Source organism: Hypanus sabinus, chromosome 3, assembly GCF_030144855.1.
Source record: "Hypanus sabinus isolate sHypSab1 chromosome 3, sHypSab1.hap1, whole genome shotgun sequence".
NCBI lineage: Eukaryota > Metazoa > Chordata > Chondrichthyes > Myliobatiformes > Dasyatidae > Hypanus > Hypanus sabinus.
The window spans coordinates 146,669,188-146,685,519 of record NC_082708.1 but is presented as its reverse complement, the minus strand read 5'-3'; the positions used below and the strand labels follow the sequence as shown (position 1 = coordinate 146,685,519).

At 42.5% G+C, this 16,332-nt stretch overlaps 3 protein-coding genes across 5 annotated transcripts in view; 1 reads left to right on the top strand and 2 right to left on the bottom strand.

The window, feature by feature from the left end:
• hpse (heparanase) overlaps nt 1-6,635 on the bottom strand; it is a 30,893-nt gene extending 24,258 nt beyond the window's left edge. Inside the window, exons 1-2 of the mRNA XM_059965326.1 lie at nt 6,088-6,635; nt 3,763-3,908 (exon numbers count right to left, since the gene is read on the bottom strand). Of these exons, the coding sequence (XP_059821309.1) occupies nt 3,763-3,908; nt 6,088-6,296 (355 nt within the window). The 5' untranslated portion in view covers nt 6,297-6,635. The remainder of the gene's footprint in view (nt 1-3,762; nt 3,909-6,087) is intronic.
• LOC132391751 (SCAN domain-containing protein 3-like) overlaps nt 5,174-16,332 on the top strand; it is a 43,963-nt gene continuing 32,804 nt past the window's right edge. The window contains exons 1-2 of one of the 2 annotated variants that reach the window (XR_009511339.1): nt 5,174-5,289; nt 5,580-5,915. The gene's annotated coding sequence lies outside the window, so the exon portion shown is untranslated. The remainder of the gene's footprint in view (nt 5,290-5,579; nt 5,916-16,332) is intronic. The other variant, XR_009511340.1, reaches the window with a different exon arrangement.
• helq (helicase, POLQ like) overlaps nt 11,398-16,332 on the bottom strand; it is a 59,703-nt gene continuing 54,768 nt past the window's right edge. The window contains exon 18 of one of the 2 annotated variants that reach the window (XM_059965324.1): nt 11,398-13,437. In XM_059965324.1, coding sequence (XP_059821307.1) covers nt 13,351-13,437 — 87 coding nt within the window. In that variant the 3' untranslated portion in view covers nt 11,398-13,350. The remainder of the gene's footprint in view (nt 13,438-16,332) is intronic. The other variant, XM_059965325.1, reaches the window with a different exon arrangement.

Below are 16,332 nucleotides of genomic sequence, written 5' to 3'. Positions count from 1 at the left end.
TAACAAGCCAATTACCAACTTTTGGAAAGGTAACAACACACACACTCTCAATGTTTCATTACAGTAGTCAAGAAGTGACCCCAAAGGTGAGGGTGTCACCAACAGAGCACAACTGACATTTGAACCTTTTGTGCAATTTCCCCCAAGTTCTGCGTACATTTACATACTGTATATCCAAGTGCTATTTAGTGCTATTTTTGTCCTTGATTCCTCCATTTTCCATCTTGCCTACAGGATAATATGGAGTGAGGACAGAACAAACAGATTTTATTTTAAAACTTAAATGACAGGAACTATTTTCAGACAACCACTATTCATACATAAAAGCAATTATTTCAAGTATGTAGAGCATAGACACGCCATACAAATTACACAGAAGTCTTTATGAGCATGGATATTACAGCAACTAATGATTTTGACTTCTCAACTATAACTGTTCAGCCAACAATGGCAAGCAGATCTTAGTGGCTGAATGTCATGTAATTTTAAATAGTGTATGCGACTTATTTAAATCGTGACTTGCAGGTAATGAAACTTTGGGGACAATGCAGTAATATCAAATTAGGCATTACTCATGTTTTACAAATAATTGTCAATATTCATGCCTCAGAGTAAACTGGCAGAATCTAAGAGCAATTGCACTACACCGTTGGCTGCCATGAAGTATCTGTCTACAAAAAGGTTCAGAGGTTCAACTTATTGTCAAAGTATGCATGTACAGTACAACTCTGATAACCATGAAATACAGAAAGATTGGCCTCCTACCTTTCTGCTAAGGTATGTCATTTTGATTCTCCCCTTGACTTGAAACTTTCTCTTATTCTACATTGTCCTTGGCTGCTGGCATTACTGGCAATGCCCAGTATTTAGCATTCACCACTAAATACCCTAGAGAAGATAGTGGCAAGCCAGCTGGACTGGCATCTGGAGTTCTGAACCAATGAAGTTAATGTGGAATGAACAAGCTGAAAGCAATTAAAATTTTCAGTAAACACAGTTTTCAGATTTCTATCTGAATTAGAGGAGCCATGAAAATTTCTTGGCAAGGAGAATTAAAAACAATCCCTATGCATTCTATATACATGTCAAGAGCTAGGAACTAGAAGCGAGAAGGACCACTCAGGGACAAAGGGGAGGGGACATGTGCTTGGAGGCAGAGGATGTGGATGAGATCATAAGTGAGTACTTTACATCAGAGTTTACCAAGGAGAATGATATGGAGGATAGGGAGATCAGTATAGAGCATGCTAACTTGCTAAGGCATTTCAAGATAAATTAGGCATTAGCTTTAAGAATATGAAGATGTACAAGTCCTCACAACCTGATGGGACATATCCAGGATATTGAAAGGTCAGAGGTAAAATTACTGGGGCCTAGACAAATAGCTTCATGACTTATTCAGTCACAGGTGAGGTCCTGGAGGACTGGGGAATAGCTAATGTAGTTCCATTGTTCAAGAAGGGAAATAGGGATAATCCTGGAAACTATAGACCAGTAGGTCTCACGTCAGTGGTAGGGAAATTACTGGAGTAAATTCCTAGAGATAAGATCTAGAAGCGACAGGAAATCCATGACCCAATTAGGGATAGTCAGCATGACTTTTGTGTATGGTATCCATTGTGAAGGACCCCCACCAGTCAAAACTGCTCTCTTCTCGCTGCTGCCATTAGGAAGGTGGTACAGGAGCCTTAGGAGGACACACACCACCAGGTTCAGGAACAGTTATTACCCCTCAACCATCAGACTCTTGAATTAGAGGGGATAACCTCACTCAACTTCACTTTTCCATCACTAAACTATTCCCAGAACCTATGGACTCACTTTCAAGGTCTCTTTATCTCATGTTCTCAATATTTAATGCTTAATTATTTATTTTTTTTCTTTTTGTATTTTCACATTGGTTGTTTGCTCTGTTGGATGGTCTTCCATTGATTTTATTGTGTTTCTTGTTTTTACTGTGAATGCCGCAAGAAAATGAATCTCAGGGTTGTATATGGCGATATATATGTACTTTGATACTAAATTTACTTTGAACTTTGAGATGTCAAGCTTACCTTTATTTGTCAAGGAACTGAGTTCAAGAGTCAGAAATTTATGTTGTAGCTTTATAAAGCTCTAGTTAGGCCACACCTGGAGTACTGCATTCATTTCTGGTCACCCTATTAGTTCAAAGTACATTAAGGCTTTTGAAACAGTGTAGTAGCAGTTTACTAGGATGCCACCTGGATTAGTGGGCATGTGCTTTAAGGAGAGGTTGGACAAATTTGGAGGGTGGAGATTGAGGGGAGATCCAATAGAAGTTTACAAGATTATGAGAGGCACAGATAGAGTAGAAAGCCCATACTTTTTACCCCAGGGTTGAAATGTCTAATAACAGAGAGAATGCATTTAAGGTATTTTTCTTCTTCTTCTTCTTGGGCCCTTAGCTTCCGGTGGAGCATAGATCATTGATGACCTCCCATCTCCACCGTCCTCCGTTCTGAGCCAGTTTCTCAAGGGTGGACTGGGAGTGTCCCCATCGTCTAATTTTGGCCTTGATGTCTCTCCTCCATGTGTTCAGTGGATATCCCTTTTTCCTCATTGCTTGGAGATTCCATTTTAATGCCTGCCTAGTGATGTTGTTGGCTGGCTTCCTCAAGCTGTGGCCAATCCACCTCCATTTCCATTTGTGAATTTGTATCTCTATGGATTTCTGGTTGACGTTGTGGTTGGCAAGGCAAAGGAGATGTGTGGGTAAAGTTTTTTTTGATACAGCGAGTAGTGCTTGCCTATGTGCTGCCTGGGGTGGTGGTGGAAGGAAACAAAATAAGGATACTCAAGAGGATCTTAGAAGTCCCTGTGAATGTATGGGAAACAGAAGGGTATGGACAATTTGCAGGAATAAAGAAATAGTTTAGTAGGGCATCTAATTACTAATTTAATTGGTTTAGTACTATATTGTGGGATGAAGGGCATGTTCCTGTGCTTAGCTCTTTTATGTTCTTTCTTCTAAATGCAGTGGAAACCTAACCAATTTTTGGACCAATCATAGATGGAGAAACTATTCAGTGACATTTAAAGCTTGCAAAAGAATAAAAATTAAATCTAATAGTACTGTTTGGTAGGGAGTGATGATGATCCAAGTTGAAGGAATTGTAATATTTTTCCAGATCTGCATTATGTGATTTGGAGATGTTCTCATTCACATTGTAAGCACTTCCTTTAAGGTTAAAGATGAAAATTTGAGAGGTGCCATCAAACACGACTCGCTGAGTTGCTGCAATGCTGAAGGTTGGTTTGATAATACCCTCTGATATTTGTGTTCCTACTAAGGGTCTTTATGACATTTTGCCCCAATTATAATCAGGCCGGTTGACTGACTGATCGAACTACAATATAGTTCTTCCAAATAAATTGAATTTTAAAAACAGTGGAAGCTGGAAACCTGAAATAAAAACAGAAAATACTGGAAATACTCAGCAGGCCAGGCAAAAACTAAAGAAAGAAAAAAAGAGTTAATTTTTCAGAACGATGACCTTTCTTCAGAACCTGTCTTTGACCTAGATGATAATTCTTTTTTGTTCTTTCCACAAATGTTGCCTGACCTTCTGGGTGCTTTCAGCAATTTCTGTTTTTATTACACTTATTTTACAATGACAATCTTAATTTCAAAGCCAAATGACAATTTCAAAGCTGGATCTTCTAGTAATAGCATTACCCATCTTAATAATGCTACAATCTAAAATAACATTGACTTGGTTCATAGATCAAGCTGGAGTTTACCTTGTGATTTTGGTGACTTCCAGCTATGTTCATATGGTGAAAGTCGAGGGTCATTAGGTTCAAACAGAACAAAATCAGCTCCAGTTCCGCCAAACCTCAGATATCCAGGTGACAGGGCTCTTGTTAAGGTGATTAGCTTCTCTGATCTAGGTATAGGAAGAGACTGCATTACAAAGTATATAATAGGCAGTTTAACTTTCCAAAGTGAGAGCAGGTCCACCCCTATACTGCATCAACATACCAAACAGAATATTCGTTCCCATCAAGCATTGGTTACATACACTCAGTGGTCAATTTATTAGGTACACCTGTGTACCTGCTTGTTAATGCAAATATCAGCCGATCATGCGGTAGCAAATCAATACAAAAAAGCAGAATCAGTTGATGTTCAGATTGAACATCAGAATGGGGAAGAAATGTGATCTAAGTGACTTAGGAATGATTGTTGGTGCCAGACAGGGTGGTTTGAGTATCTTAGAAACTGCTGATCTCCTGGGATTTTCAAGCACAATAGGCTCTAGAGTTTTTACAGAGAATGATGCAAAAAGCAGAAAACATCCAGTGAGCAGCAATTCTATGGACAAAATTGCCTTGTTAATGAGAGATGTCAGAGGAGAATGGCCAGACTGGTTCAAGCAGACAGGAAGGCAACAGTAACTCAAATAACCATGCATTATAACAGTGATGTGGAGAAGAGCAAATCTAAATGCTCGACAGAGAGTGGTAGGTGTGTGGAATGTACTGCCAACAAAGGTGGTAGGGGCGGGTATGATAGGGTCTTTTAGGGGAATCTTAGATAGGTACATAGAAAAGTAGAGGATTATGTGGTATGGAATTCTTTGCAATTTCTAGAATAAGTTACATGTTCAGCACAACTACATGGGCCAAAGGGCCTGTAACGAGCTGCAGATTTCTATGTTCCAAGTCAAACCTTGGAATGGATGGGCTACAGCAGCAGAAGGCTACAGGAGGTACATAATAGAGGGGCCACTGTGTGTATCCTGATTAGTTGTTTAAAGGGGCTACAAGAATAGAAGTTGATTAAGAATCAACAGACAAAACAATTTCCTTTTAAGCAAATGACTCAGTTTCCTGGGATATGGCCGATTTTAGTAATCAATATGCATGCAAATTAATGTACAGAGAGAATTTGAATTTTATTTGACATACTATACTATTTGATAAATGACTACCAAATAATGATTGACACAAATCTCAATTATTATATTAATCACGTATTCCAATTGTTCAACAGTGTTTCCGTCCAAATTATTTATTGATGATGGGTAGTCCACGTGTGAACAAGGAAATGGTCTGCCTATTGTCAAACCAGAGTGCCTCACGAGCCACGACGGGGAAAAAAAAACGGACTTTGTCTTAAGATTGAGGTTTAAATGTTGATCAGCAGAATTTCCCAGATCATTTCTCTAGAAATGCCATAGGTTCTTTTACTTCTGCTCGAGAGATGATTGGCGATTTGGTTATTTTTTCATTTCAACTTTGGTGACGTAACATTCCCTTACTACGGTTAGTGAAGAAGGCGATGGAATAATGAAGTGCAAAATAAATATAATAGTACTACTTTAACAGACTATTGGTCTGTTGTTCGTACCCTGGATAAAGGGGAGAAAAGGCTTTCTCGGATAGATAGGTCATTCCAGAAAAAAGCAAAGTTGCACTTTATATGGAAAAGCGAATCTAGGAGAAAATATAGTTGCATGCATAGCTCTCTATCAATAAATACATTATCGCATAGAAAGGGGTAATACACCAACACTTCGCCGCGTTAACATCTTCGCCTTTTGTTTCCTCCGCAGAAGCCGGACTATTCGCCCCGAGGCTGCATTTTCAAAGTGTACCCATTTCCCCACAGTGATGAAAGAGAGCCCATCTACCCCCACCCCCATCACTCCGACACAATACGAAATGCTACAAGAGAAAAAGGAATATGGAAAGTAAAGAACATCGAGCGACGGGACAGAGGGAGGAGAGAAAGAGAGAGAACAAAGACTGGATGTTCATATAAACTATACAGTGGCAGTTTCCGGGGTTCTTGTACAAATCGATCCAGACCCGGATCCCTCAGTGACTAGAGTCTGTGAAAGAGTACAGAATCGGGTTTGTTTACAGAAGCCTCAGCGAGTAACGTCCCGGTAGGTGTACAGACCCCTCAAGTGAGTACCGTCGGAGGAGGGGGGTGGGGGCTACAGACCCCTCAGTGTGTACCGTCTCGGAGTGTGACCAGACCCTTCAAAAAGACAGTCCCGAAGGTTTGTACAAACTAGTCTGGTGCTGGAGTACCACCTCCGTTCACCAACTACTTACTGTAATAAATCCAGGGCATGTTGCCGTAGAAGAGAGGCGTCCAGGGCTACGGACAGGAACCGAGGGCTGACGGTGCGCAGGTGGCGAGCGAGGTCGGCGTCGACTTGCACCGATTTGGCCCGCACCCTGGGATCCGACGCAAAAGCGCGGAACCCATTCACTAGGACGCAGCTGTGCAGCCAAAGGTACAGCAGCAGCAGGGAGCTCATAGTTCAGTTCCAGACCCGCGACCAGATCCCAACCTGGGGTTGGAAAGCAGACAGATCGGCGGAAAACGTACTCCCCCTTGCACCAGCTCTCCTTGTCTCTATTTTCTACTGCTTTCGCTGTCCTGTCATGCCTCGGTCCCACCCTGTCTGTTTTTTTTGTTCTACCTCCCCTTTCCCGCCTTTGGGTGCCTTCTGTCGCTCAAAGCCTCTTTAAATCATGAAGTTTCCAATCATATTTCTATTTGTATAGCGAAGAGGAAGCACGGCTTCGCTTTCAAATACTTTTTCGAAGTTTTTATTGAGAACTTCGGACAGACGGATTCAGACAGTGCTGGTGGACTCCGACTTCTTTGCCGTTTCCCAATCCTCTCTCAGGTTTGTTGTCACTTGATTATTTGGCAAAAAGCCAGCAGTAAAACCAACTCTCTGTGCCCTAGTAAGTGACTCATTCAGAATTTAACACCAGTTCCAAGCAAGTTACCATCTCAATCCAGCGAACCTTTTTTTAAAGCACCAGGTTTATTATCACTGACTATGTCGGGAAATTTGCTGTTTTGTGGCAGTAGTAGTCTAAAAAATGCGATGTTACACATAAATATATAAAGCAAAAAAAAAGGAATAGCGAGATCATAGCACACACAAAATCTGGAAAGAAAGTGGGAAAGACGGCCAGTATTAAAAAAAAATCGGGGCGGGTGGGGGAGAGGAGGATAGCTAGGTGCGAGGTAAAACGTTTAAGAGATGGATAAGGTGTAGATAACAGGGATATGGAGGGCTATGCTCCCAGTGCTGGTCGATGGGAGTAGGCAGTTTAAATGGTTAATATAGCATGAACTAGATGGGCTGAACGGTCTGTTTCTGTGCTGCACTTCTGTATGACTCTATGAGAGCAAACCATGGGAATAAGGGAAGGAGGGGTGCCAGGGGGAGGTGATAGGCAGGTGAGAAAATGTAAGATGCCAGAGTGGTGGGTAGAAGGGAAGGGTAGGTAATTTTTTTTACTGGAAGTAGAAATCAATGTTCATGCCATCAATTTGAAGGCCACCCGGAAAGAGTGTGAGGTATTGCTCCTCCACCCTGAGATTAGCCTCATTGTGGGCCAAGAGGAGGCCAGGGATTGACAAGTCAGAACAGAAGTAGGAATCAAAATTAAAATGGTTGGTCTCTGTGGAAATTCCACTTTTGGTGAATAGAGTGGAGATGCTGGATAAAGCAGTCTCCCAATTTACGACATGTCTGACCAGTGTTGATGAGGCCACTTCGGGAGCACCAGGTAAAATAGATGACCTCAATAGATTTGCAGGTGAAGTGTTGCCTCATCAGGAAGGGCTGTTTGACAATAGACAATAGGTGCAGGAATAGGCCATTCGGCCCTTCTAGCTAGCACCGCCATTCACTGTGATCATGTCTGATCATACACAGTCCTGCCTCCGTTCCTGCCTTCTCCCCAGATCCCTTGACCCCGCTATCTATAACAGCTCTATCTAACTCTCTCTTGAATGCATCCAGAGAATTGGCCTCCACTGCCTTCTGGTGCAGAGCATTCCACATATCCACCACTCTCTGGGTGAAAAAGTTTTTCTGCATCTCTGTTCTAAAACTTATTCTTAAACTGTGGCCTCTAGTTCTGGACTCACCAAACAGCAGGAACATGCTTCCTGCCTCCAGCGTGTCCAATCCCTTAATAATCTTATATGTTTCAATCAGATTCCCTCTCATCCTTCTAAATTCCAATCTATACAAGCCCAGTCGCTCCAATCTTTCAACAAATGACAGTACCGCCATTCCGGGAATTAACCTTGTGAACCTACGCTGTACTCCCTCAATAGCAAGAATATCCTTCCTCAAATTTGGAGACCAAAACTGCACACAATACTCCAGGTGTGGTCTCACCAAGGCCCTGTACAGCTGCAGAAGGACCTCTTTACTCCTATACTCAATTCCTCTTGCTATAAAGGCCAGCATGCCATTAGCTTTCTTCACTGCCTGCTGTACCTGCATGCTTGCTTTCATTGACTGATGTACAAGAACACCTAGATCTTGTTGTACTTCCCCTTTTCCTAACTTGACTCCATTTAGATAGTAATCTGCCTTCCTGTTCTTGCCACCAAAGTGGATAACCTCACATTTATCCAAATTAAACTGCATCTGCCATACATTTGCCCACTCACCCAACCTGTCCAAGTCACCCTACATTCTCATAACATCCTCCTGACATTTCACACTGCCACCCAGCTTTGTGTCATCAGCAAATTTGCAAATGTTACTTTTAATCCCTTCATCTAAATCATTAATGTATATTGTAAACAGCTGCAGTCCCAGCACCTAACCTTGCGGTACCCCACTGGTCACAGCCTGCCATTCCGAAAGGGACCTGTTAATCGCTACTCTTTGCTTCCTGTCAGCCAGCCAATTTTCAATCCATGTCAGTACTCTGCCCCCAATACCATGTGCCCTAATTTTGCCCACTAATCTCCTATGTGGGACTTTATCAAAAGCTTTCTGGAAGTCAAGGCACACTACATCCACTGGCTGTCTCTTGTCCATTTTCATAGTTATATCCTCAAACTCCAGAAGATTAGTCAAGCATGATTTTCCCTTCATAAATCTATGCTGACTTGGACTGATCCTTCTACTGCTATCCAAATGTGTCATAATTTCCTCTTTTATAATTGACTCCAGCATCTTTCCTACCACTGACGTCAGGCTAACCGGTCTATAATTCCCTGTTTTCTCTCTTCTTCCTTTCTTGAAAAGTGGGACAACATTAGCCACCCTCCAATCAGCAGGAACTGTTCCTGAATCTGAAGAACATTGGAAAATGATACCAATGCATCCACGATTTCTAGAGCCACCTCTTTAGGTATCTTGGGATGCAGACCATCAGGTCCCGGGGACTTATCAGCCTTCAGACTCAACAGTCTATCCAACACCGTTTCTTGCCTAATATAAATTTCCTTTACCCTAGTTCCCTTGGCCACTATTACATCTGGGAGATTGTTTGTGTCTTCCCTAGTGAAGACAGATCCAAGGTACCTGTTCAACTCGTCTGCCATTTCCTCGTTCCCCATAATAAATTCACCCATTTCTGTCTTCAATGGCCCAATTTTGGTCTTAACTATTTTTTTGTCATTCACATACCTAAAGAAGCTTTTACTAACCTTTATATTCTTGGCTAGTTTACCTTCATACCTCATTTTTTCTTGGTGTATTGCCTTTTTTGTTATCTTCTGTTGCTCTTTAAAAGCTTTGGGGCCCTGAATGGTAGTGAGGGACGAAGTAAACGGACATGTAGCACTTTGGCTGCTTACAGGGGTAAGTGCAGGAGGGAGATTGGTGGGGAGGGATGACTGGACAAGGGAATTACAGAGATCCCTGTGGAAAGCAGAGTGTGTGGGGGGAGTGGGTATAAAGCTGCGTTTGGTGGTAGGATCCCTTTGGAGATGGGGGAAGTTGCAGAGGTGAATGTGCTGAATGCAGTGGCTTACGGGGTAGTAGGCTAGGACAGGAAATGTTAAGGCAGCAGGAAGGAAATGGAGGAGTTGCAAGTGAGGGCAGCATCAAAGGTGGAAGTGAACCACTTGTCTTTGAAGGAGGAGGATATCTCTGATGTCCTGGCAAAGGAAGTCTCATCCTGGGAACAGATGCGGCAGAGATAAAGAAACAGAAAAAAGGGAATAGCAAATTTTACATAGCATGGTCAGAGGTATAGTTGTTACGTTTATAAAAGACATCAGTAGACAGTTTGTCTCCTGAGATGGACACAGAGTGATTGAGAAAGGGGAGCGAGGTGTCAGAAATGGACCAAGTGAATTTAAGGGCACAGTGGTAGAAGCTGGAGGCAAAGCTGATAAAATTGACAAGCTCAGTATGGGTGTGTAAAGCAGCTCCAATGCAGTCATTGTAAGGAAGGAAGATTGGGAAGCATTACCAGAAGGGGCTTGAACAGGGACTGTTCAACGTAGCCAATGAAAAGGCAAGCGTAGCTGGGGCCCATGATTACCCGTTCAGTCTGGAGAAAGTGGGAGGAGCTGAAGGAGAAATTATTGAGGGTGAGGACCAGTTCTGCCAGATGGAGGAGGGGAATGGGCTGGTTCTTTTGTTGAGAAAGGAGTGGAAAGCTTTAAAGCCTTCTTGTTGGGGGATATAAGAGTGTAGGGACTGGACATCTTTAGTGAAAATGATGTGGTCGAGGCCAGGGTACTGAAAGTTGTTGAGTTGATGTGAGGTAAGGCTTAAGGAAGAGTGAGGAGGGCCGAGTTGAGCCGGTTGATGTCTATTCGGCAATTAGAGATGAAAAAATCCAGTGCAGGCAGAGAACAAAAGTGGGGTCCAAGAAGAGGAGGAGGATTGGAGACAGAAGGGGTCATTGGTATGGGGTGGGAAATTCTGCCCAAAAATGTGGGCTTGGAGACAGAGGCGACAGAAGAATGAGATCAGCATTGTGGCGGGCATGGAACTCACTGAGAGTGGGCGAAAGGCCCTTGCTGAGGACAGAATGTTCCTCCTCAGAGGGGAGGGTCAGAAAGAATGGAGAAGACGTGCTGGAGGCAGGGATTAAAGCTGGGATCAGAGGTGGGGAGGAGAGTTGGTGGTGTCAGAGGAGAGGGCAGGGTTGGGGTGTTCAGGGAAGGTAGGGTGGGAGATGGAGTCTCTGAGGATCCAAAAGGTGACAAAGGAGCCTGAGACTCAGGGTAGGAGTGTGGTGATGGGGAAAGAGGAGCCCAGGGGCCCAGCAGCAACATGGAATGTCTTGGCCTGGAGGTGCTGCCTCCTGAGGCCCAGGCTGGAGCTGCAGCTAGAGGTTGCAGAATTCGCAGTCTGGAGCCAGAGTTGGCGGTGGTGGAATCTGCGGTCTGGAACTAAAGGCGTCCAGGGCTGTCAGAACTGGGGTTGGAGTTGGCAGGATCTGCGATCTGGAGACGGATGATCTTCTGATCCTTCCTGATGTGAGGAAGGCAAAGAACTGGCAGTTGAAGGTGTGGATCCAGCAAAGGACTAAATGTCAGAGAAGTCTATGGCAGATGGAGAAGAGAGGGGCCCGGAGCTGTGGCAGAGACTGAAACAGTGCTCATTTGTATCTTGCATTGCAGAGATGGTGGGCACGCAAAATTCGGAGGGAGAAGCAGCAAGTGAAGCAGTCAATCAAAAACAAGTACCTGGGATCCTCAGTGGGTTTAAACCAGGAGGCCTGAAAACAGAGCTGAAAGACATGTAGAACAAGACAGCGGCAAAGACAAGTTTCCACAAAGGATATGTGACTGTGGTAGCAAGTCTGGGAGAGTATATTATTGAAGAGTCAGAGGGCAGTAGAGATCATGAAGGGGGAGAAGTGAGAGAGGATTTCACTGAACACTTGAAGAGAAGATTTAAACTTCTTCAGGGTAGGCTTCCCTTGAAGAGTTAGTGTTCATGGACTGTTCAGAAATCTGATGGTGAAGGGGAAGAAGCCGTTCCTAAAACCGTAACTAATGGAAAGAAAAAAATCAGATGCGTTTTCCTATGCTTCAGTGGCAAATACTGTAAACAAATCAAGAAAACAGCACCAATGGATTTCATTCTGAAAGCAACAGGCAGAATTATGGAGGCCAAGAAAAACTGTTCAGAATGACTTCACAATGCATCTTCTCTGAATTGGGTAAAGGCATTTTCCCAGGGTGTTTAGAACCGGGAAATGGGCTATAAAACAGTTTACTTCGGCGGGATCACCGTGCATCATTAAACTGCAGAGCTTAATTAGGGGTTTTCTAGTTCAAAATGAATAAATATTCCGACATTCCACCAATCAAAAGCTGAAGTTACTAAATGGTTAAAGCAAAATGAAATTACTTAAAAACTTATAGCAAATCTCCTTTGATGTTGATTAAACTAAGTAGTTGGATATTATCTTTATCCTGGAGAGTATTTAGGCCATTGAATTATTCATAATCATGTTACAACAGTAGAGCCCATTTGACCCATTGAGTCCATGCTACTCTCAAAATAATCCCATCAAGCCACTCCTTGACTCATCTGCATGTATTTACTATACCTGTCTGTCATTTTCCTACCACCATCTTTACTCACAATGTTACAGTTGGCAATAGTCTTACGTTACCCACATCCATGATTATGGTAATAAATTCAAAACAATTATCCTACAGTATTGTAGGAGTTGCACTTGTCAGTTTGAAGCCTACCTACGAGTGTGGAGTTAATTTTACTTGCATAGAAATGGTAGGAAGGAAGTTTATGAAGGGTGAGATGCATTGGATGAGTTGGCAGTTTTATGAAGTGGTGAGATTGGGAACATGGAGAGGACTGCATGTGGAAATATTGGGAGAAGTGGGAAAGCAAGGACTGAACAGTGAAATATTACAAAATGCACAAGGCATAGGCAACAAGTATTAGAGAAAGTAGTGAATGGTTGTCTACCACAGGAGAATCAAATTGGTTTACTTTTTTCAATGGACAAAACTACCAAAATAATGGTAATTAATCTATTTTCATAATTTCATTTTTGCTCTTTATTTAACCTACTTTTTTTTTGAAGGGTGGGTCATATTTATATATTGATTAAAAAATAATCAATTAACCTTGCACTATCTTTTGTGCATGTAAAAATACATCATCCACCCTGGAAGCATGAGGTCAGTGTCCAAATGTCAGAATCATCCACTTCAAAAACACACATGCATTTTCTCCCTCGGAATCCCACTCCCCAGAACCACTCAAAAACATATAAGCAATAGAAGTTTCTAATATTTTATTGTACTTGCTTTATGTACTTTTATAAAAAGGTATGAATACAGAAGTTTGAATAATGGCACAATTTTGAAGTTACTCCATCCCTTCTACATGAACAACTATTAACATTATAGTTTAGACAGAGGCAGTTTTTGCATACTTGGACAACTTTTCTACTGAGTTTAAAAATGTAACAAAGTAACCTAAAACCCCACTTAGTTCAAGAATGTGTTGCAGTTACAAGTATGTACAATACAGACCATATCTTTGTTCATTAGCAATTGTGAAGAACAATAGCTGCAGATTGGCAAGTTGATGGCAAAATCCATTATGTACATTCATGTAAGTCAATGGGTAGTCTCATTAGCTCTTCTACTTCTTCTAGTAAAGCTTCTGCTTTTTCATTTAGCAGCATCTATAAATGGAGAAGAAATCAGTGTAAAGCTGGAAACGTGAGCCAGTCTGCATTATATAAAGAGAAAGGTCAGACATTGATATGCAATTAATGACTTATATCGGTAGTCTATATTCTCACATCATACCGCATGAGAATTATAACATTTTGGAATTCTTGCACAATCAAACAAGATAATTTCCTGATGTGGCAATAAAATACTTCTCCTTTAATTAAATGCAACTCAAAATACCATGTTTACAGTTCAGAAAACAGATGTACATTATGCTTTTGGGATAGAAATCAATCGAGGGTAGAGTAGAGTGCAACATTGTTTGGGAGTGAACCATATTTAACAACAAGCGTAAGGATGTTAGATATCATTTCTCCAATTTTTTTATTATTCATTTATGGATGCAAGCATTGGTGGCATGATCAGGATTTACAGATTCATTTGTGATTTATTCAGCATGGACACAGACCCACTGGCCCAACTTACCCATACCAACAAGATTCCTATCCATGCCAATCCATCTCAGCCCATATCCCTCTAAACCTAGGGGCCCCCAACTTGGGGGTCCATGGATCCTTTGTTTAATGGTATTGGTCCATGGCATAAAAAAAGTTGGGCACCCCTAATGAACCTTTCCTATTCATGCGTCTGCCCAACTATCTTATAAAACACTGTAATTGTATAGCATTCCACCACTTTGTCTGGAGGCTACAGAAATTTGGTACATCTGTGTCAACACTTATCAATTTTAGCTATGCACCATCGAAAACATCCTATCTGTATGCATTATGGCTTGGTATGTTAACAGCTCTGCACGTGACCACAAAAACAGCAGAGAATTATGCTGTGCTTAACCTCACAGTTGCAAGTATAAAATGAGTAGACCAGGGGGTTTAAGCACACAGCCTTGTGGTACACCTGTGTTGAGGAAGATTATAAGACCATAAGATACAACAGCAGGAATACGCCATTTGGCCCAACAAGTTTACTCTGCCATTTCATTTTGGCTGATCCAATTTTCCTATCAACCCTAATCTCGGGCCTTCTCCCCATTTTCCATCATGCCCTGACCAATCAAGAATCCATTAACATCTGCCTTAGTTATAGAAATAATTCCACAGTTCACCACTCTCAGGCTAAAGAAATTCCTCCTCATCTGTTCTGCAAGGACACAATTCTATTCTGAGGCTGTGTCCTCTAGTCCTAGACTCTTCTACCATAGGAAACATCCTCTCCACATCCGCTCTATCAAGGCCTTTCACCATTCGAAAGGTTTCAATGAAGTTGCCCCTCACTCTTCTCAATTGTAATGAATACAGCCCCAGAGCCATCAGACACTCTTCAGATGACAAGTTATTCAATCCTGGAATCATTTTTCTGAACCTCCTTTAAACCCTCTCCAGTTTCAGCACAGACTCAACCTGCAAATTAACCTTTAGGAAATCCTGCACAAGGACTCCCAACTCTCTCTGCCTCTCAGTTTTTTTTTTGTATTTTCTCCCCATTTAGAAAATAGTTTACCCTTTCTGACACTCTGGTTCCCATCCTCCTGCAACCCTAGTTTAAACCCCACCCATGCAGCATTAACAGACCTTCCCACCAGGATATTAGTCCTTCTCCAGTTCAGGTGCAAACCATCCTTTTTGTACAGGTCCTACCTTCCCTGGAAGACAGCCCAATGATCCAAAAATCTTATGCCTTCCCTTCTAACCAACTCCTTAGTAATGTATTAAACTCTGTAACCTTTCTAGTTCTAGCCTCACTAGCATGTGGCATGGGTAGCAATCCTGAGATCACAAACCTGAAGGTCCTGCCCTTTAACTTAGCACATAAATCCCTATGCATCCTACCCTGGTCATTGGTATCTACGTGAACCACAACTTCTGTCTGTTCACCTTCCCACTTACGAATGCTGAGGACTCTATTTGAGATATTCTGATCCTGGCACCTGGAAGGAAACACATCTGGGAATCTTGTTCTCGCCCACAGAACATCCTGTTTGTTCGCCTAACTAACAAATCCCCCCCATCACCACAGTGTGCCTCTTCTTCCCCCCTTCCTGTCTGAGACACAGAGGCAGACTATGACACAGTGCCAGAGACCTGACCACTGTGACTTTCCTCTGTGAAGTCACTCCTCCCAACAGTATCTAAAGGGGCGTACTTGTTCTTGAGGGGGATGGCCACAGGGGTACCCTGCGCTGGCTCCTTTGTCCTTTCCCCTTCCTGATTATCACCCCGTTTCCTGTGTCCTACACCTTCAGCCTCTTCAGCCTACCAGCCCTTCATCCAGTTTCAGCTCCAATTGTTAAAAGCTGCAGCTGGATTTACTTCTCGTAGTTGTAGTGGTCAGGGACACTGGAGGTCTCCCTGCCTTCCTACAGCCCCCAGGAGGAGCATTGCAGTATTCTGCCTGTCACCTCTACCTAGCTAAGCAGATATAAATTAGAGCAAGAAAAAACTTGAGCTTTTCTTTCCTTTGCTTTCTCTGAGTGAAGCCTCTTTTCACAGAAGCCTCGAAGAGCTAAAGCCTTAAGAACACCACTCTATGTCTACTCAGACAATGGCTGCTGTGACGATGGGTGTGTGCTTGCCCCTGCCTGCCTCCCTTAACTTGCTCTTACTAATTAATCCCAAATGCCAGTTGGCCACTGGTCAAAGCTTTGTGGAGAAGATGTTGCCAATCTGAACTGACCTATCTGTGGTGTAGCAACAAAAACCTTGCTCTCATGTCAGCAAGACCAAGGTATTGATTGTGCACTTCAGGAAGGACACGTTGTGAAAACACACAACAGTCCTCTTTGAGGGGTCAGTGGTAGAACGGGCAAGAAGTTTCAAGTTCCAAGAAATCAGAGGATCTATCCTGGGTCCAACAATTTGATGCATTCTTGACAAAGGTACACT